The sequence below is a fragment of the Coniophora puteana genome, assembly GCF_000271625.1.
Source record: "Coniophora puteana RWD-64-598 SS2 unplaced genomic scaffold CONPUscaffold_3, whole genome shotgun sequence".
NCBI lineage: Eukaryota > Fungi > Basidiomycota > Agaricomycetes > Boletales > Coniophoraceae > Coniophora > Coniophora puteana.
Genome location: NW_006913055.1, coordinates 610,797 through 636,642, shown reverse-complemented (window position 1 = coordinate 636,642; position 25,846 = coordinate 610,797). Strand labels below are relative to the sequence as shown.

The following is a 25,846-nucleotide window of genomic DNA, read 5'->3' as shown; positions in this document are numbered from 1 at the left end:
TTAATTTTAATCGATTAGAATTCTGGCCCCATTGCAATGGGCCTGAGAAAGTTCCGACATATAAGGCCCCTGGACCTGTCTACTGGATTGCGTATGTGCTCTCGCATGGCACGATTCATATGACTCAAGGCAGACACGATGAAGCTTACAGTATGAGTTAGGTGAGAAAACAAGCATTAAGAGACGCAAAGCTGAGCACTCACAAGTAGAACCCTGGACCTGAACAGGCGCAGACTGCGTCAAATTTCCCTCGCTGTCGGTGAGCTGAAACCCGGCCACTACCCCTAAGTGTGCAGCTGTTCAATATTGTCATTCACTATGAGAGCCATTCACTAACCTTCGTTGACGTTAGCTAACCAGTCAAGGGAGTTGCCAGACAAGTTGTGATAGGTCTCGATGGTGTTGATCGGAGTGTCGTTTGCATCAACGCTGTGCATATCTAAAATGAGCGAGTTATATTTTATGACGTGAATCGCGAGAGACTTACATCTGTGCACAAGGAAATGTTTTTCAGGAATGGGAGTTTCATGAACATGACGACTATCGTGTACGATATTGAGTGAAACTTACCAGGGTATACGGTGCTGGAGTCGGATCGAAGCATTAGCCATATGCGTATTCAGCCCAGAAGCATGAACACAAAACCTACCTGAGCCTCCGCTCCAAGTAAGAAGCACGGGTTCGCACTGGACAATACTCGCGCTGTTGTTCGAAAAGCTGTCAGACATGGTACTCTCGAGACCAGAACAAGGGTCATCTTACGGCATATTCATAGTGAGAGGCTGCGCGCCGAGAACTCCGCTAGCGACAAACGTGAGGAAAGCGATGAAACTGGTGAAGGACTTCATGATAGAGTTGGAACGATGGAGAGTGTTGGGCAATCACCCGGTCGAATGTCGCCTTTATATGTCTCCTAAAATGCTATTCAGTCTTTGTCAACTGGGACGATTGTTTTCCCAAGACGGCCAAAGTGCCCACCGATGCAAGGCACCCAACCGATAGAATGCTATGCTGGCATATGTAGTGGCTACTAAGAACTTAAAAATCGTCCTTCTTACTCTCACGACTTATGAGTCACCGACGGTGAGACCCGCCAAGGTGAGCCTTTGCCGCGTCGAGTTCATTTGTTGCAGACCACGATGGTGGGTTATTTATGGAACAACACTGGCATCCGTTAGAAGTCAGTTAGAAATATTTCTGAATCGGCATTTGGATCCGACACGAAGAGAAGGAGAAACAATGGGAACCAGAAAACAATATGAGCCAAAGATTTAGTTGTCTCTGTGAGCAAGCGAGTGAGCCAGAGAGATGACACAACACACACAGTCTCACCGTGCATCTACGCGGAAATAATGGTCATTCGAGATAGAATACCACGCCGGCGCCATTTGCCGGACGCCATCAACGTCGAAAGCCGTCTCGACAAAGGACAGCATCGGGTATATCCTATTGACGTGCTCGATGACCTCCTGATCACGTTCATGTTCATGTAAGTGTAAGTAATATGCTGCTGCGTACTCATTCACAACAATAAGGCAAGAGCATCCATGCAATGGGAACTGATAGAGATCTAGTATCTACCTGCTTCCCTGTGTTTGGTAAGTACTATATTGCAGTGACACACGAATGACTCTTGTCCTTTCAACACATCTCGACAGGGAAGCAACGGCGTTTGGAACATATTTGGGAATTTGATAATCACGTTCACCACTTCCATGATAGGTTTTATCATGCTACTCAACATTCTGAGATTTGATGATGAACGGATCAGAGGAGAAACGACCAATGGAAGAGACAGGATAGAAATAGGAACACTTTGATTCACTGCTGGGCATGATCAATCCCAGCTCAGCGGCCCAACAGAGAGCATACTCACATATAGCTCTCAAAGCCCATTCTTGAAGGATAATTTTGCTTCCATAGGCAAGAAAGTAATTTAGATATATATCTCCTTTGGTTATCGCAATCACCGTCAAAATTTGCTGTTTTACACTAGTATGTAGTAATACATCGACGCTCAGCCTTAGACAGGCCCATCACGCTGCGTTAGTGGGTCCCGTAAACTTACAACCGGGAGCTGATGAGAGTTATACGTGAGCTTAGTTTTGAGAGGCGGCTTCTCAAAGACTTACGAGCAGTTCCGGGTTTAACGGAGAGGGTGAAAGCTTCGCTTCGTGCTTCAGAGCCATTGCTGTCCTGGAGGACCAGCTTGACTACAGTGCCTAAAAGAACAAGTGAGGTGAGTGTGATGAAATCTTCCAAAAGGTATGGATTTACTCGGAGCTATGTTGACACCCCATTCGTAGGAGTCGCCTGTCAGACCAGTGTATGTATCATAAACTTCATTGACGTTGTCGGGTTTGGTGACACTATGACAAACTTCAGTCGAGGAATAATGTGATGGAAGATGGAGCATACCTCTGCATATGATAAGAGAGATCTCAACTAGTGAGTCATTGAGATGACACTGTTTTTGCATACGTACCAAAGTGTATGGGCCTGAAGCCAGCAGTAAGCAATCCTGCCATGCAGTGTACTTCATGGTGACGAAAGAACTGCTTACTTTCTCCACCGCTCCAAGTAACAAGTGTATTGAAACACGTGTAGGCATAAGGGCTGAAGCAGGCAGCAGATAGTCAGCTATAATAGTCAAACAGGAGACCAGTTTTTTTATTACGGTGTGTTGATGGTCAAAGCCAATGTGCTGCTGGCAAGAAGAGCAAGGGAAGCGAGACTGGTGGCGAACTTCATGTCTGGGGAGAGAGCTGATGTTTACTTTCGCTGCTCGAGAACGCCACTTATATACAACCTGAAGCTGAGGTGGTGGGCATTAAAAGTTATCCGATGTTTGTGGTCGTGACCTAAGTTGACGTTGTGTGCAGTTCCTGGAAAATGGTGCAACAATGGGTGGCTAGCTCAGGAATGAATTTGTAATGGAGACGGGGGAAAGCCACCACAATAACCGGATGTTTGGGATACTTATCTCAGGTTTTCAGTTAAGGGAGACAATGACCAATCAATAATGCACAGATATATATGTACTTGTCAGCGCGGAATGAATTGCGATAATTGGGAGAAATTAAGGCAAAAGCGGCCCAGGACAAACCGTCAAGCCACTGAAATGAAGGCGCAATGAATGTTAGCTCACCTCAGCAACATCGCTTGCATTGCCATGCAACACGCCATCAACGATGCACACGGAGTTATGCAGCGAATAAACGCTCACGGGCAAGGGTGGCATTATGGGCACAGGCCAAGACAGTATACTCAAGGGCTCAAGAGAGGACGACAATTTCGTAGTGTAGCATGAAGGAGTTTACACAAGATCATCGGACATGGCAAAGGCAGCTTAATGGAGGAGGTCCACAAAGGAACGAAAGCAGGACACGCACTCTTACGTTATTGACAAACAACCTAGCTTGACGTCGTAGGCACTTGGTTTCCCTCCGAGTCCGCAATGATAGGACCGCCGGCCTCTACGGGGACCTATAAAGACACCACAACTAAAACATGTGCCAGTAACTGTAAGGAACCTACAATAGAAAAGATATACAAACCGTTTAATGTTATACCCGATGTTTGAATGATAGTAAGTCGGAAGATAACAAGTGGCACATCCTCTGATGTAGAGCGCGTTCTCCAACGGACGGCAAAAAGAACATCACATTAGCCGAAGTGTAGTACGCAGTGGAAATAAGAGCAGTTGAGTATGTGAATATACTTTGAGATCTGGATCAATGACGCAGCTCGTTATGCAAGGTCAGCAAAGCCAACATGAGTTTCGCCAGCATCTAGGATGGTGTATACATTGCGCATGAAGACATCGCCGATAATCCCAGATTCGAAGGCTGTCAGAGCGAGGATGTTAAGCTCGAGGTCGCGTGTCGGCTACCTCGGCGGATCCTCCCAACCCCGGGCTTAGGGGAGGTAAGGTTGACGTGGGGACATCATGTGACACAAGGAGTTCTCGTTCAGGCTCCTTGACGCGTTCTTTGATGCTGGCGGGAACTTCATCGACACCGCCAACAACTACCAAGACCAGTCCAGCGAGGAGTTTATTGGCGAATGGGCGGAGAAGCGCGGGATTCGGAATGAGCTGGTCATCGTGACTAAGGTGCGCGGCGGTTTACCCATAGTTCCAGTGGCGGTCTAGGGAGTTCCCTGGCTGATGCGGATACGCTCCTGATTTATCTAGTATACGAGCAACTACGTGAGTCGCGATGGGAAGACGACACAGCGGGTGCTCTTCTCGGGCAATAACTACAAGTTAACGGCTATATCCGTCGAGGCCAGCCTTCCCAAGCTGCGTACGTCGTACATCGACATTTTATACGTGCACTGGACTACAACACTCCGATTCTCGGGGGAGGTCATGATTGGCTTCAACAACCTTGTCCGCTAAGGCAAGGTTCTCTACCTCGTAAGTCACAGTTTTCTCCGCCACTCTGGTATACATTGCTCTTACACACGTGTTTGAAGGGTGTATCGGATACGCCTGCGTGGGTCGTCTCTAAGACTAACCAATACGCCCGTGACCATGGCCTGTCCGAGTTCATCATCTGTCAGGGTGCCAGGAACGTCATGCCGCGCGACTTCGAGCGCGAGATCATCCCAATGGCGCGTCAAGAGCGTGCGTTTCTCCTTCGGTTTTGTCACACGCTCTTCTTAAGCCCTCGTTTGCAGGTACGGCCCTTGCGCCTTGGAACGTCATCAACGGTGGAAAGCTCCGCTCCGACGAAGAAGAAGAAAAGCGACGCCAGACCGGCGAGGGAGGCCGCACGATCGCAAGTGGAGGCTAGGAGCGTGCCGAGACGGAGCGCAAGGTTGCGAACGCGCTCCAGCGCATCAGCAAGGAGGTAGGTACGCATCACCTGGCAGCGGTCTCGATCGCGTACGTGATGCAAAAGACGACGCATGACTTCCCCATCATTGGAGGCCGCAAGATCGAGCACCTCCTGGCCAACATCAACGCGCTCAAGATTACGCTTACAAAGGAGCATGTTCAAGAGATTGAGAACTTGGTACCGTCCTGGCTTCCCCTACAACTTCTTCGTGCGTTTTTCTTTACGTAATTGAAGGTACTCGGTTTGCTCACGAGAATGACTGACAGGGCATGGACGATAGCTCGTACAACTCCCCCACGCAGTCGGCTGCGTACATTGTATCGATATATTTGACAAATTTCCTTGTCTTGTACATACCATCTAACCATACAGAAACAATTCAGTGTTTCACATCTTGTACGTCAATGCTCAAGCGCTCACTAGTCACTGAGTAAACCCTCTACGCCATCCCACCGCTTCTCAAAGCGACACCTGAATGATTTTGGACACACAGAGAGCCCAGTATCGAACTCTTCTTTCACCTCGACGACTTTTCCGCTCTCATCCTTAGCATGCACGATGCGATAAGTTGCGAGGAGAGAAACGATGCCAGCCCAAATAGACGCGTCCGCTACATACCGGCCCGGACAAACCCTACGGCCAAACCCGAACGGGTGGCTGAACGGTTTCTCCGCGGGATGTCCTGGGGAGTCAAAGTACCTCTCGGGCATAAATCTCTCTGGCGAGGCGAAGCGGGTAGGGTCTCGGGTCATCGCCCTAATGCTTGTAAGGATGCGTATTCTTTAATCAAGGAAGGTAATGCTTACCACAGGTTGACCAGCACAAGCGCTCCTATATCACAAATCAGAATGACGAACCTTAGAGACTCGAGAGGTTGTCACTCACCCTTCGGTATGTAATATCCCTTATACACGTCGCTTTCCGTTGTTGCACGTGGAAGGGCTGAGCGTCGCTGCTATCAGATTCATTCTACATTTCGCAATTGGTACAACTCACACATTGGTGACGTATGGTGCCATCTGAAAGTCTCACGAAGGACACCCTCGATGTAAGGCAAGTTCGGCCTATCTTTGAAATCCGGAAGCCGTTCGCATCCGACGACGCGGTCGATCTCTTCCTGCGCCTTGTGTTGCACCTCGGGATAGAGAAGCATGGCAAGAATGAAGATATACAAGGTAGTGTAGGTCTAGGCATGCGTCGGAAGATGGATGTATCAAGGTTAGCTAAGGCTAATATGGCGTATTGGCTATGAGACTCACCGTCTCGGCTCCTCCTAGGAAAACGGTAGTGGCGACCCCCATTATTTCCTTCTCCATGTCGTATTGACCTTCTTTTGAAGGATTTCTTGCATCTAGCAGATCGGACACCATTGATTTCTGAACAGTACTAGCCTCCTGGATATATTTAACATATTAAAAGTAGACTCAAGCCCCCCGTAAACGTCACACTCACGCGATGCTGCTTCACGAACTCATACGGTTCCGTCAGCACCTTCTTGGCGAGCTCTTTGCACTCCATCGCACGTTGTCTGTACCTTCCACCTGGAAACCAGGATGGGATATATGCCACTGTCCCCCCTGTCAATCTTCCAGGCTCGCATAAGTAGGGGTGTGGATACGTACAGAAAGGTATGGCCCCGATTAGTGCAGCACGTTCGGGCGTGATTTCAGTGAGAAACATCTTCACCATATCTTCGGCCTTCTTCACCAATGGATCGTCCTCTGGCTTCGCGTCATATCCGTACGTGATCGCCATGATGATACTTGCGGACATACTGAATTGCTTCGTTTGTTAGTTTGAATTACCGGCATAGATCGGATTTTTCTCACGTTTTCATATGCTCCTCGAAGTGCTCGGGACTTTTAAGCAACCCGCGAAGGAATTGGCGTGCTTTGTCGATTTGAATTGGGCGATAGCCCTCTGCAACCTCAGCGCGCAGCCCAGCATGAAACATCTTGCGGTGCAGCCGCCAGTGCAGGCCATACTGCATCAGGCCGGTGTTGAAATCTATGCCGAACCTTTGATCGTTATATTCTTATCGTTGGAAATATGATTCTAAGACTATACTGTACTCACAACTCGTTCGTTACCAACACAGGTCTCCCGGAGTATACAGTCGACCGCCTCTCAAGCAGCTCGATGGTGATTTGTTCGTCATTGATGACAATTACATCCTGTCCCAGCATTTTCGAGTATATCAATCCTCCTGTGTATCATCGCTGAGTATGTGCTAGCTAATGTACGTAAATATAAAAAATGCTCACCGTAAAATTTGCCCCACTTCGTGTACGTCAACCACGGCTGAGAAACATCTAGTCCAATAACGTTGCCGACCCATGGTATGCCGTATGGGCCTGGTGGAAGCGGGAGACCCCCACGTCGGACATGACCGTGGCAATATCGGAGGGCAAGTGTATGCAGAGATATGCACGCGTAGATGTACAGATTCTCAGCGATTCTCCATGTGTCGCTGGTCTCAAGGCACCACGGTCGAGAGAATAAAGCGATTATATGATCGGTGCCCAGCCAGTCCCAGAAACGGTCAAGGACTGAGACCTGAAACGCACTCCAGACCATTGTGATATCAAACGGTGGGATGAGGTGGGGATTCTCGAATGTTGCTCTCATATCTTATACCTGCCACAGCGCCCCTCCAACTTGCACATGGGGCGATTGGTGGCGCTACCCACGAGGTATGATACCCGCGATGTGGCATAACACCTTGATAACAGAGCTTTTGTGTGCATGATATGGACATACTTCACAGCTCTAGCTCAACGTAGAGGACTACGTAATGCAACTGCCAAAGAGCATTCTACATTGAGTTCACGCTGGAGTCGAGTCACCGTCATCACACCCTGTTAACTGTTATGTTTTTTTGATAGTATTCTAGATCGCAAATCTTGGTGCGATATAGAACATTTACCAGCTTATTTATTAAACCCTACTGTGATGGCTTGAAATTCCGAGAAACATGGTCAAGTCAAAGTCTGGTAATAACCTCTCGGATAATCAGCAAAAATTGTGGCCAAAATCCAGTGGCGTTGTGGATGTTCCTGTACCGGTTCTAGGCTTCCGTAGAATCGGCTACAGGATGGACAATATGTCCACCAGTATGGATCACACTCCTTCGGTAACATATGACCTGTAAAGTGTGAGAGCATTAAGACGAATCTACCCATGGCCACAATGCACCGCATAGGATCGTGAATGAGGCGCTGCGCCGCATCTGTCAGGGTTCCATCTCGTATCTCGAACTAAAGATAAGTCATGTCTTCGCCATCATTGTAGGGGGCAAGATCGAGAGTCTGAATTTCAGCTGACCATTTCAAGCTCGTCGATTAGCCCATTCCAGAGCGAGCCCGGCTCTTTTTGGTTTTGGCTTTCTATCACCGTCATTTGTGCATTTCTATTATCGCCATCGGCCACCCCAGTGAGGATGGATAAAAGCAGAAGAACGCCGCTACCTTGTTACTGGGTGGGCTTAGACACACCGATCTTAATCATTGAGCTAGCGCAGAGAGGAGCGCTCAATTTTAGCGCCGGCCTTCTCGAGCAAACTTTGACATTCGACAAGTGCACAAGCACACGAAATTGGACAGACATTGCGCCCTGAATCAAAGACTTGATCAGATAATTACGATATTAAACTCTCACGTCATGCGAGTGATAATAGAGGTTTAGATGCTAAGATAATAAACTGAGCTAGAGGACGATATTCTCTACATCTCCACTAGTCGTTTTATGTATGTGATAGATACGGATCATCTTGCGGACTGACCGATCAATAGGATTCAAGAAATGCGCACACTTACCTTGCACATATCAACCACACAGGCTGCATAGCGTAACGCTGCAAATTCGTCTTTTGTTAATCGCAATTCACAACGTGTGCTACAGACACTGGCAAGCCAAAGGCTGCTATACTGTACTAAACAAGGTAAATCATGTTACATGCCACCTCGAATACTTCAGATTGCGCGCTCATACGTCCTTTGGATGCCTCAGTCTTCCTCCGGGCCCATGGGCTGCGCCCGAGGATGATATTCGATATACGCCGAAAGCCGTGCAATAGCCAAGCTCCGCTCGTCATAGTTACCCTACGCAACGAGTTCAGTATTGTGCAGTTGCTGAAGAGCTCACGTAACCACTCACAAAGGTCGCATACGGGAATCCAAGATCAAATGGCACAGCACTCTCAAGCTTCTTGAAGTGCTCGGGCTTGAGCTTGATGCTAAGAGCCTCAAGGTTCGCCTCAAGATGCTCGACCTTGCGTCCTCCGAGGATAGGGAAGACATATGGCGCCTTTTGCATCACGTATGCGATCGCAACGGATGTATGGTGCTCCGCACCAACGTCCTTCGCGACCTCCTCGAGCGCAGCGACCATGAGCTTTTCGGTCGAGCTGCGCTCCCACTTGAGGCCAAAGGCAGTGCGACCGTGCTCTCCGGTCTTGCGACGCTGTTCTTCTTCTTCGTTTGAACGCAGACGACCTGTGGCAAGAACTCTGTACGGAGCTAAGGCCATGCCTGAGAAGGGGGTGCGATCTCAGTAACCAGCACCACTGTCAGAGAACTGATAACTATTCACCTTGAGCACGGGCCATGGGGATGATCTCTCGCTCAAACGAGCGGTCAAGGACGCTCCAAGCTCCTTGATAGATAACAAATTGGCTCTTTCCGTGGTCTCTGGCGTACTGATTAGCCTGCGAAACGATCCAGGCAGGCGTGTCGGATATTCCCTGACGCGTTCATGAGCCCGAAGGACTGAAGTCGTGATGCTTTATTGGGAACGTACCAGGTACAGCACCTTTCCTTGCAGAACCAGCGCGTGAAGACCATCCATTACCTCTTCAATCGATGTTTCGTGGTCCCAGTAGTGGACGTAGAGAATGTCCAAGTAGTCCGTCCGAAGGTTCTTCAGACTGTTGTTGACGCTGTTGTGCAACGACTTGAGGCTGTTCCCCCCAAACGCGACCTTCTGCCTCACATTGTCATGTCTTATCATTGGATTGAGGGTGTACTATAACCGAGTATGAGATATCAGTACGGAACGTCGAGAGATGAACAGCGTGCACTAACCTTGGTAGCAATAACGAGCTGGTCACGGTTTCCGCGCTTCTCCACCCATTCACCGATGAACTGCTCGCTGGACTGGTCTTGGTAGTTGTTCGCCGTATCGATAAAGTTGCCGCCAGCGTCATAGTACGCATCAAGAAGTTTAAACGATGACTCCTTGTTCATGCTGCCCATGCCGAACTGCTCCCACTTGTCGCCGATACTCATCGCGCCCAGCTGAATTGGAGACACATGGACAGAAGCTTTGGGCGCGAGCGCTCGGTAGCGGGCCAGGCGACTGGCAGGTCTCAAGACAGGAGAAAATGACATGACTTGTGTTGTAGGGGATGGAGAGTGAGTAGACGACGGTTTGTGTCCGCCGAAGAAGGGCTTTTATAGCTGGCTTCGTTTTCAACCAGCATTCGGTGGCTCTGCATAGATGACTAGAAAGCTGCTTACACCCCGAGAAGCCTTCAGCAAGGAGTGTATGTCGCTTGCTCATCCCTGCCCCGCCCCGAGGCTTGCGTGTACCGAGTTAAGCGCTCGGCAAAGTGTCTGGTGAAGATCTTCATAAGCAACGATGAGAAAACGAACCATGATCGTCGGTGCTCAGCCAATCCCAATGGATCTACAAGGAGATGGCTGCGCTGCGTGGTTCTCGGAACAGGGTGAAACGCACTCGGGGAATCGCGATGAGATGGAACGAGATCAGCGCAAGGATGTTCAGTCATACACATTCACATTCATTATGGTTGAAAGTAAGAGAGAATGACGTTTTGGTGCCTGTGAGTTGTGTCAGCTTAATTCGAATCAGCTTTTTTGCGAGTTCGCACGCACTGACCAGGCAATCCTCTCTATATTGAAGCAATATTAGAACGTTGAATTGTGTGTTAGCTAAGAGCTACACACCCTTTAATTGGTTAAAATTCTTGCCTCCCGTTGGGGATGTTCTATGTGGAGGGCTCAGCGCTCAAAGCGGGATGAGGCCTTGGGAACAAAACGCCAGTGGTTCGCGTCAAAGCGGAAGATTTGACGCGGAAGATGCCGCGATATGGTACACTGCCACACACAAGATCTTCGCTGAGACTGCCTCGTTGACATGAAGTTTCACCTTCGGCTGACTTCATTCCAATCTAACTCGCTACGACTAACCATGTAAGTTTTCAGCGCGGCTACGCCTATACCCACACATGTTTACCGCACGTTTACCTCGAGGTTAGGCTTTCGAGAACTTAAATACTTGCATTTTCGTAGATACTTTTTAGCAATCGATTGGCACTCGGCTTTCCCACTTCGGTTGTGCCCTTTGAACTCGTAAGAGTACATGTTGTAGCCTTCACCAGCTTCCATACTAACAGCTATGACAATCTATACGGCAGCTTTTTGATCATATTATCGAAGGTCTAATCGCCATGTAGAGACGCAGATACCTACCTCGTGCTGAGCGAAACATATGCGCGTAAGCTTATGATGATGAGCTCAGTAGTCTCAGTCCTCGGCCCATATCCGTGATGGTAACAAACAGTGGCTGAGTAGCGTCATATTGAATATATAATTCTCGAATTACACACGAAGTACTGATGATATACAAGATCGACGAGCTCGAATTCGGCTCCTCTAGTCGCTGTCGGGGGTGATGGGCTTCGCATGCGGCTGCTTCTCTAACCACGCAGCCGTCTTCATCATCCAGCCATACTCGTTGCTGTCCGATCCCTGTCAGCGTTCACAATTGTCAGCAAAATTGCAGTGGGACAAATAAGAACACCACTCACGAATAAGTCGTACGGGAAGCCCAGGCTGAACGGCACGATGTTCTCGAGTTCTTGGATATGCTCAGGCGTGAGCGTGATCTTGAGCGCATCGATATTGGCCTGAAGGTGCTCAATCTTGCGTCCACCAATAATGGGGAACACGTGCGTTGTCTTCTGCATCACATATGCAATCGCGACCGCCGTGACGTGCGGTGTGCCGACTTCTTTGCCGATGCGCTGCAGCGCGTTGGCGACCTTGCGCTCATCTTCGGAACGCTCCCAGCTTCCACCGAAGATCTCGCGACCCTTTTCGCCGGTCTGACGGCGCTTCTCTTCTTCTTCGTCGGATCGCAGGCGGCCGGCCGCGATGACATTCCATGGGGCAAGCGCCATGCCTAAGGGAGGGAAGTCAGTGAGGGGAACGGGGTGTTAGCAGGAGAAGAGGGGAGACGCACGCTCTTGACGCGCCATGGGGATGATCTCGCGTTCGAAATCGCGAGACATCACGTTCCAGGCACCTTGGTAGATGATGAACTCGGACAAGCCGTGGTCACGGGCGTACTGGTTCGCCTTGGAGACAATCCACGCAGGCGTGTCCGATACACCCTTCATATACATGTGTAAGTGAAACATATATGGGAACGGTGTAGAAGCCCTAGACTTACAAGATAGAGAACCTTGCCCTGTTTGATGAGGTTGTTGAGGCCGATCATGACCTCCTCAATCGAGGTGTCGTAGTCCCACCAGTGCACGTAGAGAATGTCGATGTACGACGTGCGCAGCTTGCGGAGACTGTCCTCGACAGACATAGCCATCGACTTGTAGTTGTTGCCCGAAAAGAGCACCCGCTGCGTTGTCTTCCCGTCGCGGCTCACGTAGTTGGTCGTGTACTATACAGGTTATAATCGTATTTACATCAGCCGGAAAGCTCAAGACCACCAGGAGTATAGTAAACCGACACGCACCTTGGTCGCGATGACCAGCTCATTCCTAATCCCGCGCTTCTCCGCCCACTCGCCAATAAACTCCTCGCTGGACTGGTCTTGATAGTTGTTCGCGGTGTCGATGAAGTTGCCGCCAGCGTCAAAGAACGCGTCGAGAAGTTTGAACGAGGACTCTTTGTTCATGCTTCCCATGCCGAACTGCTCCCACTTGTCACCGATGCTCATGGCGCCGAGCTGGAGCGGCGAGACGTGCACGGCGGCCTTGGGAGAGAGGGCGCGGTAGCGCGCGAGACGGTTCTCGGGCTTGGGGACAGGTGCGAATGCGGACATTGCTTTTGAGGCTGAGGTTGTATTGAGTGTGTGAGGTGTTGAAGATGAGGATGGGTGCAGAACGAAGGGAACAAAGAGGTCGTATTTATACGTCACATAGGTACCCCCTGAAGTGAATATCTAATCGTGTGTACCCCCTGTCATGATTGGCTTCTTCGCATGTCTTCACAGGCTGTTGGGCTGAGTAAGCTGGGGAATCACCGAGAGTCGGGAGTGAGGTGAGCAGAATGCTATACGAGTGACGCGTCCTGGAAGGCATAGACAGAGTTGGGTCTTATGCATTGAAGACTAGAGGCATGACGAGAAGACAAATAGTCAGCTTCCGTTGAGGGAGAAAGGCGCTAGAGACATAAGCAGCTATGACGTTAACTTTGGATCCTTGATTGTGGTTGGGCGGAAGCACTTGATGACTTCGTAGATGACGTCCTCTCCAGATGGTAATGTTTTCGTTTGTGTCATTGACAATTGTCAAACGCAAAGTCAAACGTCTTGCCAGTGTCTTGCGTGTGCTTTCGGCAGAAAAGTGACGGAGACACTGGAAACATTTCTTAGTAAAAGTGACCATTTTATTTGAAATATATCGTAATAAATAGAGTGAACGGGACTTCCCGGGTTAAAATAATTAGTTTTTCATTATCAGAAACCGTATCAGAGACAGGTCTGACAGACTTTCAAGTAACAATGCCTTGGCTATTTGAAATGCTATCGTGAACGTTACTCTGAAGCCGCTTTTGGATAATGTTGTTGATAACCCCGGCGGTGCTATCTTGACACTATTAAAGATGCCGCTTTGAATAATTATCCGATAACCTTCTCAATAAAGGGATGGCACTTATCCTAACCCAAACCGTCAATTTGGTCTTTGATAACCCTGCAGTAATTATCTTTAAAATTATTGAAGGCTGTCGTCCCGGTACTTTTCAATAATTTGTCCGTATCTGACAGCGTGTTACTTGAAAACTATTTGAAAGCACTCTCTTAGCGGGTTTAAGATATCTTCATCATAACAATCAACATAGCTGTCTTGTCATTATCATGAAGAATGATGTCACACATGCCACTGTCACGCTCTCGCATTCAAAGTATTCTCGATCGGCGGTTATCTTAAAGTCTAACTCCTGGGCCTCGCGTGGCCTATGGAGTCTAGACCGATTCAGAGTTCCGGCAATTCGGCCCGCCCACCGCTTTCAAACGAATACCAGACTTTGGCACCGAGCCCTCGGGAGCATGTGTCCCGCCCCAGCCCCGACTTCCCGATCACATCAACGCATCGTCGTCTTCCAACATCAACATCGTCCAACGCACCCTATCGTCGTCATCCGACATCTCCAACATCGTCCAACATCGTCCAACATCGTCCAACGTTATCGTCCAACATCGTCCAACATCGTCCAACATCGTCCAACATCGTCCAACATCGTCGTCCAACATCGTCCAACATCGTCCAACATCGTCGTCCAACATCGTCCAACATCGTCCAACATCGTCGTCCAACATCGTCCAACATCGCCCGACATCGTCCGATATCTTCGGACGTCATCCAGCATTGTCCAACACCCATAGCTAACAGCGCCAAGGCTGATCAGATTTGCTGGCTGAGTATGACCACATCGTGCGTATCGTGAGTTCTTCTCTCTTTTCACTTTCATAACAAAGACCCGCATACAGGAGGCTCATCCCGACCCCAACCCTGCACATGTATAGCGTGTTGGTGTGGGCGGAAGGATTCATCACGTAGGTAAAATGTTCTTGGTTAGCATGGCTATTGTAGTCGGGCTGAAACTGTTCCAGCTCACGCTCGGAGGCTTCGCGCTCGTCACGGACCTGGTGTACGTCCCGCAGCCCGTGGGCCATGTTCGACCCCGCCCCGCCTAACTACCATACCGCCGTCGTCTCAAGCCGGTGGCTGCACGCAGCGATGCGCCTGCCAGTACACCTCACTTTGCCCGAGAAGTTCTCGCCCCCGATGCCGCTGCCGGACCCGCCGCTGCTCCCGCCGATCGTGCTGCACAACAAGAGGCTCGAGACAGTCTATGACGGCAACGGGCAACGGGCCGAGCACTATCGAGACGTTGAATAAGGTCCAAGCGCTCGTGCAAGACGATTCGCGCAGAGTTTGCGCGGGAAGCTCATTGATTTGACTGGGGAGACGAGTGCGGATCTGAGGCTACTAAAGATGAGGAATGCGATTGTGTACACGCCGGCTGAGGTGCGATGCTTACTTTCAATGTTCTGTTTCTTTTTCTTTTTTCTTCGCGATGGATGATACTGACAGATGGTTTTATTCTTTCAGTGGGATGTGCATTGCGTCAATATTGCATACGACAACGGCCTTCCAGTGCGTGAGTCCGCAAATGGGGAGGGGAGATGTGTCGGTGGGTGAGGGAACAGACTACTTCGTCTTGGAACGGTTGAATGAAGTTTAAGCTGCGGAATATACGTCGAGATAGGAATAAACAGATTAATCAAAGTTGATGGTTGAACCAGAAGGAAGGGGAAGCCGAGAGAAGAGGAAGTGCTAAAACAGAAGGGAATGCACTGTTGGCGATCTATGGACAAGTGTTTGCGGATGGGGGCGTCCTCGCCCGACGCGGTATTGGTTATGGCACCGTAATCACCCCAAACAATATCAATCCCATATTTCAGGATGTGCCGGCGAACGCTGGCTCATCCAAGAAAATAGCAAGTTCCTATGCAAGAAAGTAGCATTATGTCACGAGCAAACTATGGGTATAGCCGTAGCTTACGACGAGGTACCGTCCTTACAGGCGCTCCCTGCTCCGCGACCCTCCTCCTGGTGTTAAAACTGCCCGCACTACCATCTCCACAGAATGAGAAAGAAAGTCCAGGTTGCCCGTGAGGCCGGGCATCGTGGGCTCGACTGATGTGCCCAAGGTCGCAGCACACTAGTACGGCATGTAGCCACGCTCGATAATCCAGGGGTGCTTCTGGACATCGGAGAGGGGCATACGGTCAGCGGGAAAGTACTGAAGCAGGTTTTGTACCAGGTGATTTGCTATTGTATGACCCTTCAAAACAGGTACGAACAGAGGTGGGGGGCTTGGGACACACCTTCTTCGCTGGGTTTCACGCTCTCAAGAACATCCCAGTCTATGCTACGTTTCAGAATACGGGTTCTGACATCCGTGATCATCTCATCCTCAACAAAAGGTGACTGAGCAGTCAACATCATGAAGATAATGACTCCAACGCTCCAAGAATCAACGAGGTGATCGTAGCCCCTGTTCTTTTCACGAGACACGACCTCTGGAGCAATATACGAAGGCGTGCCGCACATCGTCTGTCAAAATTGTTGTTAGAATACAGATAATGGCCGAGACACAGTTTACAAACCTTCAGGAGCGTCAACCTATTAATAACATTAGCGAGACCAAAGTCAGCAATTTTGATGACAGGGGGATTGTCGGTGGTGAGAAGAATGTTTTCTAGCTTGAGGTCTCGATGTACGATACCCTTCTCGTGAATATACTGAAAATAAGCGGAGTCAGCAGGATCAAGAGGGAGAAACATACAGCAATCGCACATACAGAAAGAGCTTCAGCAAGCTGGAAAGTAAAATGCTGAGCCATAGGCTCGTCTACATGCAGATCAGCCAACTGAAGGTGCGAAGGGTTGACCAACATACGGAGGCTTCCGCGAGAATCGATATAATCCAATAAATCGCCACCCTCGACGAGTTCCAGCACCAAGCCTATTATTGGAACAGTCTTAATGCAGGATCAAGGTCAAGTACGAAAAAATAAATGCGTACTGATATCACCTTCTGCAAAGAATACCTGTTTCAGCTGACAAATATTCCTGTGCTGAAGCGTCTCGAGGATACTGATCTCTCTTGCAAATAGCGTGGCCATCTTGTGCTGTTCAGCATCACTAGTACCTGATGCGTCATGCATGCGTCTGACCGCTTGGCTATGAATGATCTTAACGGCAAACCATTCACTGGTCGTCCGTGACAGGCATTTCATGACAGTCGCAAATGTACCTCTGCCAAGTTCGTGACCAATGCTATAGGATGCATGCAGGCTACCTTTGGCGGGTTCAGATGCCATATGACGAAATATATAACCTAGAGGTAATAGACGTTTCAGGTCAGGGAGAGATGAAGGATAAAACAACGAAGGCAACAAACGATAGTCTTCCTGTGGTGGAGAAGTACGTCGAATAGGATTCTCTCCAAATGCAATCTCATTCCCTTCTTTGAGGATGCCGATTCCCCCTTTTCCAATCTTTTTTCCGTTGATCTGCGAACCATAATTACATCAGCATAAGAAGAAAGTCCTTTGACGTAGATACGCGCCCAAGTACCGTTGGCCGAGGTGTCCGTCACTTCTACGTGCGATGTGGCATCACGTTTACCATTCCACTTAAACTTGCAGTGCTCGTTGCCTAAACGACAGAGTGTTGTCAGAAGGGAAAGGCATGGTTAAGAACACAACACTCACTAATTTTGGTGGCCAGAAAAACGACGCTGTTGGTAATGGGGTTGCGGCCAATATGTACAACGGGTTGAGCCTCGTAGAACTTGATGGTCTTGAGTGCGGAGCAGCATGGCTTGAGCATACCCCACATGCTATCGGAGGCTCGAGCAGATTGCTTGATTGCCTCGTGACCCTCGGGGTTCCTATTCTCGGCGCTGTTGGAAGCGACTGCAAGAGGCTGGCTGAGAGGTTCATCGGCAATCTGCATGATGTTGATGGTGGATAGCGACAGACGAAGATGGTAAAACACGAAGGACAACAGTACCAGGTTGCGATAAGCGGTGGGCAGGATTTTGTTTCACAAATCTGGCGTGGCTTTACTGGGTATATATATCTTGGAGGACAATGCATATGGTTGTACCCTGAAGCTGAAGGCTTGGTGAGGCCCTAGCATTAGAACGAGAGCCAATCTGTGCCTTTTGCCCGGTGGAAACTCGGGAAACGACGCACATGAACAAGCCTAAGCGTGAAAGAGAATAAAGCAAGTCAAGCTTTGAAGAGGACAAAGCAAAGGAAACGCTACACCCACATGTTCGCCACTTGACACACACGTCGCAAAGAGGGTAGTGGCCTCTGCAGGGTGACGCGGATGTGTGAGTCGAGTGCGAGGAACAAGTCACATTGGTTGGCTGCGGACTTCCGATTTCCGATCTCTTTCAAATCTTCGGCGCTTCAAGCATTGCCAAGTCGTCGATACCACAAACGCTCGTGTGCTAGCTAGCGAGCAACTCATCAAAAGGTATGCCCCTTTGTGCGAAACGTCCGAATTCTATCGTCACCGCCGGCGACTAATCGCCTTTGCTCTCGGACATGAGAAAAGGTCAGTGGCTTCCGAGTCAAAGTGGCTTCTTGATGACGATCTGTTCAAGGGAAATGCCACGGAGCGGCGCCGGCGCTCTGCCACCACCATCATGATCAACCCACCATGTGGTATGTGCTGCTTGTTTTCGATCGCGCGCCTTTTCAGCACTGGGCACATCCACAGATCTCAAAGGCGCCCGCCTGCTCCCACATTAGCCGCCTAGCAGCGGCGCTAGGCCCGCAGTCTTTGATTCCATGGCGTAGCAAGCCCATATGCATGCTATGGCTTACGCTGCTCTACCCATTGTACAGACCGGTTGGCGTTGTCAATACGGGAAATGTTGCGCAACGCGACTTTGCATGACATCAACTCGACCGTCACGAGGACACTCGCGCACCTGTTACCAAGTCAGACACGATCTGGAAATACCTATGCATGGTATTTAGAGGTATGTCCTATTCAGTTTGTCCTTCCATTATTATCTCATGGCTTTGTGCAACTAGTATGATATTAGGCCAAGAGATGGCCTTTGCACTTTGCCTTGCATCGGTTTGATGCAAGTTCACGGGTAGCTGCGGAGACTTCTGAGTCCTTTTGGGCTCTCGTTGATCCTCTAATATCAGTGCGCAGGACTTTCCATCGCCGGCGATGTTCCACGATCGCCAGAAGGGTTGCCTTCGCTTTTTTTTTTACCTCTTCAGCGACATTCTCGGCGCAAGCAAAAAGGCCCGTCATACAAAATTCGTCGACGCACAGTGGAGAAGCCCTTGTTACAGGTGACATGCCAGGACCCCCGAGACTCCAGACTGTCGAGCCTCCTATACATGTACCTGCCAAAATCTGCGGGAGTTTGCTGCCTGATAAATAGGATAGGTTCGTTATACCCCTTCACCCTCTTTAAATCACACGCTAACGGTGAACTTTGACGATAGCATACACATCGCCATCAAAGACCAAGTCAAACTCGCGCTCGAGTGCGAGTGCGAGGGCGGCGTCAAGTCGATGTACCTTCGTTGCGAAATCAAACCGCGGGTTAGCGACGTGGCCGTCACGCACATCAAACTTGTGCTCGGTTGACTTTGGCCCCCATTCGCAGCCCAAGCAGCACCCGAGCACGTCACTGTACTCAGGGGCCCGTCGCGCACGCTCCTGTAAACCAATTCTCGGTACGCCAAACCGGAGAGCCATGATACCTTGCCGAAGGTTACCTCAGGCTTGGATATTTACTATATCTGATGCTTTATCTGATGCTTTAGTGATAAGGTTGTTCAATGACATATATAGCGTCGCAAATCTTAGCGCATGATAGGGTACCTGACCAACGAAAATCTCTCTGCAACCAAGCTGTAGTGAGCTATCGGTAACGATTGACTCCATGTATGTCTGGGCGTTTGGCGGATTGCGTCACTAGCTTACTACCGTTTCGTAGAACGAAGAGCAAGTGTAGTACAAGCTCGATGTCATAAACGAAGAGAACCCTTCCCAATCCTGTGCAATTATAGTGATCAGAGCCAGCTAACATCTCGTGTGTATCCGGTACATACCTTGTCCAATGGCATCACGAAACTTGCATGATGTATACACAAAGTGGCAGAGGACATCGGAGCTTGTCAGCAGCCGCAGGCATTCGTGTCGAGCTGATGATATAAAATGACACCCCAGACCAGGTAACGTTCCATAGTAATCGGCAGCGACCATGCTGTCCGGCACTAATACTGCTGAGCCGTGAAGAAAGTCTGAGTAATCGTTCGACCACCCTTCAGGGTTCGAGTATGGGGGTAAATCGCTTGGATCGTCCCTGCGACAGCATTTCCTTGAGGATTTCGAAACATGATCCGACTGCTACGTCTAGAGAACCCCTCCGTGGCAAGCTGCTCTCCCAGCCTGCGAATATGCTTCCGCCGGTATACTTTAGGTTGTATCTACACGGTCGTCAGGGAATGCTGGGATATTCCAGCGGTTGGACATCTTGGGTAAAGATGTTGCTATCTTGGACTTTGCCGTCCAGGTCTGTACAAGACTCATAAATTTGCGCTGCGAATATGCCGCTCGATCGCGAGGTTGTACATGAGGCTGGAGGTTTGCCAGCAATGTTTCGGCACTAAGTCTGTTGACGCATTAGCTTGAAGGTAATAGTGGTACTTGTGTAAGAAGTGCTTCCTGTATAGGTTAGCTCACATAGCCGATCCCACTATAACCTTATCGACTATATCGGCGCCTAAAGGAGGAAGCGTCTGAGAAGCTGAGCGCAGAAAGGGGGAGGATGAGTGACCGACCTTTCTTAAACTCATCCATTACAATATTCATCTGCGTAGACTGCGTCACGTTGTGCGCTGAGCACATGACGGGATAAGCAGGCGTTCTTACGTTGCTACGTTTTTGTATATATGATTTGATTGCATACCACTGGCCCATTGCGCGCGCAAATCCCTTGAAAACGCTAAGTGTGCAATTGCGGTCTTCCAGCTAGACGAAAATACGCGTACTCTCTTAAAGTAGACTTGAGGTGGCACTCATTTCTGGTCCCAAAAACCATGCAAAACAGCTACAGGAAGAAATCATATTGGTTTTCACATTTGGTCGTCATATTACACTGGGCGTCCACGTCAAGCGCTGGAGCATACATACCGCGGACTCAGAGATATTTTGAGAAAAACAAGCGACTTGCATGTCCTAACCATCCAAACCCGCCAAAAGTTTCTCTACGCTCAGTTCATGCTGAAGATCTGATGCCGTCTCTGAAAGAGCGCTTCGAGCCGTTGGATCCCTGGGTGTTTCATGTTCTGGTTGTGAATGCTCGAAGCTGACGAGCCACTTGTGATATCTTGCGTTGGAGAGCGAAAGGCGATGGATAGGTAGTTTTTGAAGTAAACTCCGGATAAAATCGTCGGCTGTCGATAAATATAGAAACGTCAGAAAGCTTTGAAAAGAAGATGAACCACGATGCGAGACAAACCGTCCTTGCTGATCTCCATTTCCTCAAGATTTTCCCAGTAAATAGTACGCGCTATGATACGAGACTTCAGATCCTCGATTGACGAGTCTTCAACAAAAGGTGAATTTCCCGTCAACATCGTGTAGACAGTCACTCCAATACTCCAAGAGTCGACGAGATGATCATAGCCCTCCTGTTTCTCCTGTGTCAAAACTTCCGGAGCGATGTAAGAGGCTGTACCGCACATTGTCTGCGGCAAAAAAAGTGTCAGCGAGCTAAGGTCTACCCGAAGAGAAAGAGATCTCACCTTGAGGAATGTCGTATTATCTACAACTTTTGAGAGGCCAAAGTCGGCGATTTTGACAACGGGGGGTTCATGGGATGTTAAAAGTATATTATCAGGCTTAAGGTCACGGTGAAAAATGCCTTGGGCATGAATATACTGTGCTCACGTGTGATCATTGAGAACGACGTGAAATACAAGAGGTAAAAGATGAATACACATCGCAAGGGCGTCGACCGCCTGAAACATGATGCCGCCCGTCGTGGCCTCATCTGCAACCAGATCAGGGTCATAGGGGAACTGGATAGGGATTTACACACCGACGCAGACGCGGTCATGAATGTAATCCCATAGATCTCCCCCGTCCACGTACTCAAGGACTAATGCTATACCGAATCCGAGTAAATGTCATGTCAAAGACAAATCACAAAGGAGACTCACAGATTTTCCACTCTGAATAAAACACTTCCTCGAGCTGACAGATATTCTTATGGCGAAGCTTCTCGAGGATTCCAACCTCTCTCACATAATTCACTACCTTGGCCCTCGATTCATCCCTTGATTCTGAGTCTTCGGCGCATGCATCGACCACCTCCTTGGGGGTGTCGATGAATTTGATCGCGTACCACTTTCCCGTCGAGCGAGAAATACCCGACCAAACGGTAGAGAAGCTTCCCCTGCCGATTTCGTAGCCGATGTCATATGATGTACGGAGGCTTCCCGGAGGAGCAGGAATGGCCGTATGACGGTAGATATAACCTGTTCGGAAAAGATGTCAGCTAATAGCTAAAAGTACGCTTTCGTGGATGACTTACGGTAGTTAAGTTCAGGTACTTCGGGTAAAGTAGGATGTCGCCCGAAAACAACTTCGCTCCCTTCCTTTAGCAGTAAGAACTGATCCTTGTAGATTCTATCTCCATCGATCTGCGTAATACTAAAACGAGCGGCCGGGTAAAGTGGAGAACTGATGCTTACCCAAGTTCCATTTGTGGAGGTGTCCGTTATCATAACAAATGAGGTGTTGTCGTCTTGACCGTTCCACTGGATAGTACAATGTTTGCCGCCTATAGGAAATATCAGTATACCAATCTTCAGGAGAAGAGCCCAGAGTCAACACTGACTAATTTTATTGCCACGAAGAACGAAGTCATTCTCTTCGCTTCGGCCAATGGCAAAGACTTTTTTGGAGAGTTCTATGGGCTCCACCGAGGCGCTGAAGGGGTGTAAAACACCCCACACTTCGTTGTGCTGGAGCTGAGGATCGTCACTATTGGCGTGCTGGGTGGCCTGGTGTCCTTCATAGAAGGTCTTCGCTGTTGCTTGCCATGCCAGGGATCCTTGTGCGGCGGACATCTGCCGATAGAGATAGATTGTGATTGTTACGGAGGGGGGGATATCTTGGCACTGGTACACGAAAAGGGTGGCCTTCAACAAAGGAAACTATATAGGATGGGGAATAGCCTCACTTCCACGTTGTTTTCAGCTGAAGAACAAAGTCCGCGGACGAGATTTGGGAGATTGCGTGAATGTCAGCTGGGCAGCGAGAATGAAAGCAAAAGGGATGGTGCGAAAGAATTTTTGACGTTGACACGCCATGTCACATCTGCCAGTGATAAAACAAAGGATTAGAAAGGCCCCATGTACACGCAAGAGGCGTTCTCAGTCGCCGTTACCATGTAATAGTGCCACGATCGGCATGATCCTAATCCGCCCTTCGCTGAGACCTGCCTAACCTAGGAGAGAAGAGGGTGAAAGTGCCGATAGATGCAAGCCGATGAGTTCCTGCAGTGATCGTTATCGCTGGGAGGAATGTTCAGAGCGAGGGGGAGATTAATGACATGTGGGCGAACTGGTGACCGTGAGCAGTAACGCCCACAGGCGATGACTACCGGTCACGGACTCGAGTTACCAAATCTAGCTCTCCAAATATTGTAGCCCATGTCGTGCGAATCAACGCCAACAACAGAACATCACAGCAAACTCAGCACCGGCCCGCTTTCTCTGCCACGTTTCTCTACCCTTCCTATCCTCGCAGTGGACACGTTCCAACTACCTAGGCGTCTGCATGCAAGCACCGCATGCATACTTCTCCCAACCCATGAAGCTCGAGTTTCCAGGGTCCAGGGCCTGCGAAGAAGGATAGGATCTTACGACATTCATGCCATATCTCCTCTCGGTGAGACCGAAGCAGTCCATTTCAAAAAACGATTTCACGCCCTCTTTCTTGAATTCAGGGTGCTCGCTAGGGTTGTTAACTGTCCGAACGCCAACTTCAGTTTGCAGCTGCCCTGACCAAATTGTACGTACGATATACCACTGAAATTTGCTCCGGAGTCTGATGTTACCTTAGTGATCAATACAAGACATTAATAAGAATGGTTCTACCCTTACCGTGCTTGACTTATAAACGAAGCCCTATGCATCATCTCGCAGCTGGAACAACGCATAGCTTGTCTCAACCTCCCTCCGACATCATGTCGTCCACCGTGGATCTGGCGAAGACGTACTCGATGGACACAACGAACAACGCGAGTACCGAAACAACCGAAGTTCAGGAGGAAACCGGACATCTCAGAGATAATGAGCTTGATGATCGCGTCTGGGGCGCTCTCGAGCCCCGCGGCGCTTCTTTGACCCGCGTGGCTTTCTACGAGCGACAACCCATTTTTTTTATCGGTCGAAACTCCGAGGACAATAATATGGTCTTATCTAGCCTCATAATTAGTATGTGTTACACTCGTTCTGCCGCGTTGTTAGGCCAGCCTTAATGATGCTAAATCTACGCAGGCCGCACTCATTGCAAATTTGAATGGGATGGACGGAGCGATGAGAAATCTATTGTCACGGTGACGGACCTTTTGGCGAATGGTACTTGGGTGCGTAATCAGCCTTCAGTATTCGTTGAGCTGCAATGAGCCCTTTCAGTAGATCAACCTTCATAAGGTCGGAAAGGATAAGACAGCTATTTTGAGAGATGGAGACGAGATTGCATTTGGGCAGTCCAAAGCTCAGCCCAATTCGCCGCTGCATGATTACCGTAAGTTGTCTGTGGTGTTTATCCATGCTTCGAACTTATGTTTTCTCTATGACAGGATACATCTATCGCCATAGAGCGTCCAAGCGACACAGGAGCGTTGTTGAGTTATTCTATCAATTCGGGAACCAAATTGGACAGGGCACTTTCGGTACCGTTATCCAAGGCCTCTCGCGTTCTACGAACAAGTGGTATGCAATCAAGGTTCTCAATGGCAAGGCACTTAGGCGTGCCTACGCTGTTTCTCCGCTTTTGGTTCCAAGGGAGATCTTTGCCCTCGAGAAACTTCAGCACGAAAATCTTTGTCAGCTGAAGGAGGTGTTTTTCGAGAGCTCAAGAATCAGTGCGTAATTTGCTTCCTCCTATCGGAACTATCCACTCATTATTGTTATAGGCCTTGTGTACGAGCTTGTGGACGGCGGGAACCTACAGAATTTGATTGATTCTCGCGGGTGCCTGAGTTCGTAGTATACTCTGCCCTTTTGCCTGGTGACTTACGCTTCTCAGAAAACCAGCTCGCTTGTTACATCACGTATCAGATTGCCAATGCTCTATCGGTACGTTCGCCTTATCTTGTTTATTTGGTGTATCTGTTGAATGGTATTAGTTTGTCCATAGTCAGGGCATCGTACACCGCGACTTAAAGCCCGAAAACATCCTTCTTACATCTGCTGACCCGCCCATTGTCAAAGTCGCAGATTTTGGACTCGCAAAGGAAATTCATGAAGCTTCGAGCCTCCACGTTAGTGGCAGTCTACAAATAATATGCGGAACAGAGGCGTACCTCGCGCCGGAGACCATCAAAGAGACGATCACTGAACGATATAATCACCTTGTCGATTCTTGGAGTGCTGGCGTCATTGTGTTTGCGATGCTGACAGGTGGATTCATCAGGAAAACGGCTACTTGGTTATTTCCCCGATTACGTGAATCTAAGCGAATCTCAATAGCATAAGCGAGCTAATAAGCGCGACCCCTATAAGTTTGACCAGCTGTTACGCGTAAGGCCGAACCTCCTCACTATAACCTAGCTTTTGCTTTTTACCTACTTGTAGAGCGAATTATTAGACCATTAGCAACTTCGCCATCTTGTTATTTAGCTTCCTCCCGAAATTTGCAGGTACTGATTCCATCCAAATAGCTTCAATAAGATGCGAATTAGGTGTGAATAATCGTCACTTAGTTCGCTGAAAAGCACTGAATAAGAGTCCATTGCGACCATATTATTAATGCGAATGCGTAGTACAATGATAAAAAACGCGTATAGCGTAACGAATAGTGTAGTAATGAAGAGACCCCGCAGCCAATAACCACCAAAACTATTGCTTGCCGCCGAACGAGAACTTGAAGAGCAGAAATCCTAGTAG

The 25,846-nt window shown here is 49.1% G+C and overlaps 10 protein-coding genes across 10 annotated transcripts in view; 3 read left to right on the top strand and 7 right to left on the bottom strand.

Annotated features, from left to right (window-relative positions):
• Positions 1 to 124: 124 nt before the first annotated feature.
• Positions 125 to 848, bottom strand: CONPUDRAFT_150812 (uncharacterized protein; the record flags this gene model as incomplete). The annotated part of the gene is made up of 6 exons (XM_007767467.1): positions 125 to 144; positions 204 to 284; positions 338 to 429; positions 571 to 584; positions 650 to 686; positions 763 to 848. 6 exons carry the CDS (start codon positions 846 to 848, stop codon positions 125 to 127), a joined length of 330 nt encoding a protein of 109 aa, XP_007765657.1.
• Positions 849 to 1,328: 480 nt separating this feature from the next.
• On the bottom strand, positions 1,329 to 2,751 carry CONPUDRAFT_70707 (uncharacterized protein; the record flags this gene model as incomplete). The annotated part of the gene is made up of 10 exons (XM_007767198.1): positions 1,329 to 1,469; positions 1,625 to 1,745; positions 1,877 to 1,982; positions 2,069 to 2,077; positions 2,133 to 2,222; positions 2,278 to 2,369; positions 2,419 to 2,420; positions 2,486 to 2,499; positions 2,564 to 2,616; positions 2,678 to 2,751. The coding sequence occupies 10 exons, from the start codon at positions 2,749 to 2,751 to the stop codon at positions 1,329 to 1,331; spliced, it is 702 nt and encodes a 233-aa protein (XP_007765388.1).
• A 986-nt stretch (positions 2,752 to 3,737) lies between these two features.
• Positions 3,738 to 5,202, top strand: CONPUDRAFT_163055 (Aldo keto reductase; the record flags this gene model as incomplete). Its single annotated transcript, XM_007767466.1, has 8 exons — positions 3,738 to 3,759; positions 3,821 to 3,927; positions 3,962 to 4,114; positions 4,196 to 4,307; positions 4,404 to 4,420; positions 4,480 to 4,630; positions 4,684 to 5,052; positions 5,111 to 5,202. 7 exons carry the CDS (start codon positions 3,738 to 3,740, stop codon positions 4,797 to 4,799), a joined length of 678 nt encoding a protein of 225 aa, XP_007765656.1. The 3' UTR covers positions 4,800 to 5,052; positions 5,111 to 5,202.
• Positions 5,203 to 5,263: 61 nt separating this feature from the next.
• On the bottom strand, positions 5,264 to 7,421 carry CONPUDRAFT_49612 (cytochrome P450; the record flags this gene model as incomplete). Its single annotated transcript, XM_007767060.1, has 9 exons — positions 5,264 to 5,624; positions 5,726 to 5,786; positions 5,841 to 6,030; positions 6,104 to 6,235; positions 6,291 to 6,412; positions 6,467 to 6,618; positions 6,674 to 6,862; positions 6,921 to 7,050; positions 7,109 to 7,421. 9 exons carry the CDS (start codon positions 7,419 to 7,421, stop codon positions 5,264 to 5,266), a joined length of 1,650 nt encoding a protein of 549 aa, XP_007765250.1.
• A 1,427-nt stretch (positions 7,422 to 8,848) lies between these two features.
• On the bottom strand, positions 8,849 to 10,231 carry CONPUDRAFT_150808 (arylalcohol dehydrogenase; the record flags this gene model as incomplete). The annotated part of the gene is made up of 5 exons (XM_007767465.1): positions 8,849 to 8,944; positions 9,000 to 9,373; positions 9,435 to 9,585; positions 9,642 to 9,866; positions 9,926 to 10,231. The coding sequence occupies 5 exons, from the start codon at positions 10,229 to 10,231 to the stop codon at positions 8,849 to 8,851; spliced, it is 1,152 nt and encodes a 383-aa protein (XP_007765655.1).
• A 1,352-nt stretch (positions 10,232 to 11,583) lies between these two features.
• CONPUDRAFT_50173 (Aldo keto reductase) lies at positions 11,584 to 12,926 on the bottom strand (the record flags this gene model as incomplete). The annotated part of the gene is made up of 4 exons (XM_007767096.1): positions 11,584 to 12,047; positions 12,108 to 12,258; positions 12,318 to 12,542; positions 12,618 to 12,926. 4 exons carry the CDS (start codon positions 12,924 to 12,926, stop codon positions 11,584 to 11,586), a joined length of 1,149 nt encoding a protein of 382 aa, XP_007765286.1.
• Positions 12,927 to 14,062: 1,136 nt separating this feature from the next.
• CONPUDRAFT_150806 (uncharacterized protein) lies at positions 14,063 to 15,006 on the top strand (the record flags this gene model as incomplete). Its single annotated transcript, XM_007767464.1, has 3 exons — positions 14,063 to 14,538; positions 14,595 to 14,660; positions 14,718 to 15,006. The coding sequence occupies 3 exons, from the start codon at positions 14,063 to 14,065 to the stop codon at positions 15,004 to 15,006; spliced, it is 831 nt and encodes a 276-aa protein (XP_007765654.1).
• An 826-nt stretch (positions 15,007 to 15,832) lies between these two features.
• On the bottom strand, positions 15,833 to 17,516 carry CONPUDRAFT_88213 (kinase-like protein; the record flags this gene model as incomplete). Its single annotated transcript, XM_007767463.1, has 10 exons — positions 15,833 to 15,955; positions 16,018 to 16,227; positions 16,281 to 16,415; positions 16,475 to 16,524; positions 16,573 to 16,638; positions 16,708 to 16,804; positions 16,850 to 17,013; positions 17,077 to 17,188; positions 17,245 to 17,333; positions 17,390 to 17,516. 10 exons carry the CDS (start codon positions 17,514 to 17,516, stop codon positions 15,833 to 15,835), a joined length of 1,173 nt encoding a protein of 390 aa, XP_007765653.1.
• A 3,384-nt stretch (positions 17,517 to 20,900) lies between these two features.
• On the bottom strand, positions 20,901 to 22,798 carry CONPUDRAFT_150804 (kinase-like protein; the record flags this gene model as incomplete). Its single annotated transcript, XM_007767462.1, has 9 exons — positions 20,901 to 21,118; positions 21,184 to 21,412; positions 21,470 to 21,588; positions 21,664 to 21,717; positions 21,766 to 21,825; positions 21,887 to 22,204; positions 22,261 to 22,369; positions 22,421 to 22,509; positions 22,567 to 22,798. 9 exons carry the CDS (start codon positions 22,796 to 22,798, stop codon positions 20,901 to 20,903), a joined length of 1,428 nt encoding a protein of 475 aa, XP_007765652.1.
• Positions 22,799 to 23,955: 1,157 nt separating this feature from the next.
• The window catches only part of CONPUDRAFT_49659 (kinase-like protein), a gene marked incomplete at both ends in the record, with an annotated part of 8,918 nt that continues 7,027 nt past the window's right edge, over positions 23,956 to 25,846 (top strand). Inside the window, 7 exons of the mRNA XM_007767062.1 lie at positions 23,956 to 24,169; positions 24,233 to 24,321; positions 24,374 to 24,482; positions 24,538 to 24,822; positions 24,874 to 24,939; positions 24,987 to 25,036; positions 25,087 to 25,388. Of these exons, the coding sequence (XP_007765252.1) occupies positions 23,956 to 24,169; positions 24,233 to 24,321; positions 24,374 to 24,482; positions 24,538 to 24,822; positions 24,874 to 24,939; positions 24,987 to 25,036; positions 25,087 to 25,388 (1,115 nt within the window). The remainder of the gene's footprint in view (positions 24,170 to 24,232; positions 24,322 to 24,373; positions 24,483 to 24,537; positions 24,823 to 24,873; positions 24,940 to 24,986; positions 25,037 to 25,086; positions 25,389 to 25,846) is intronic.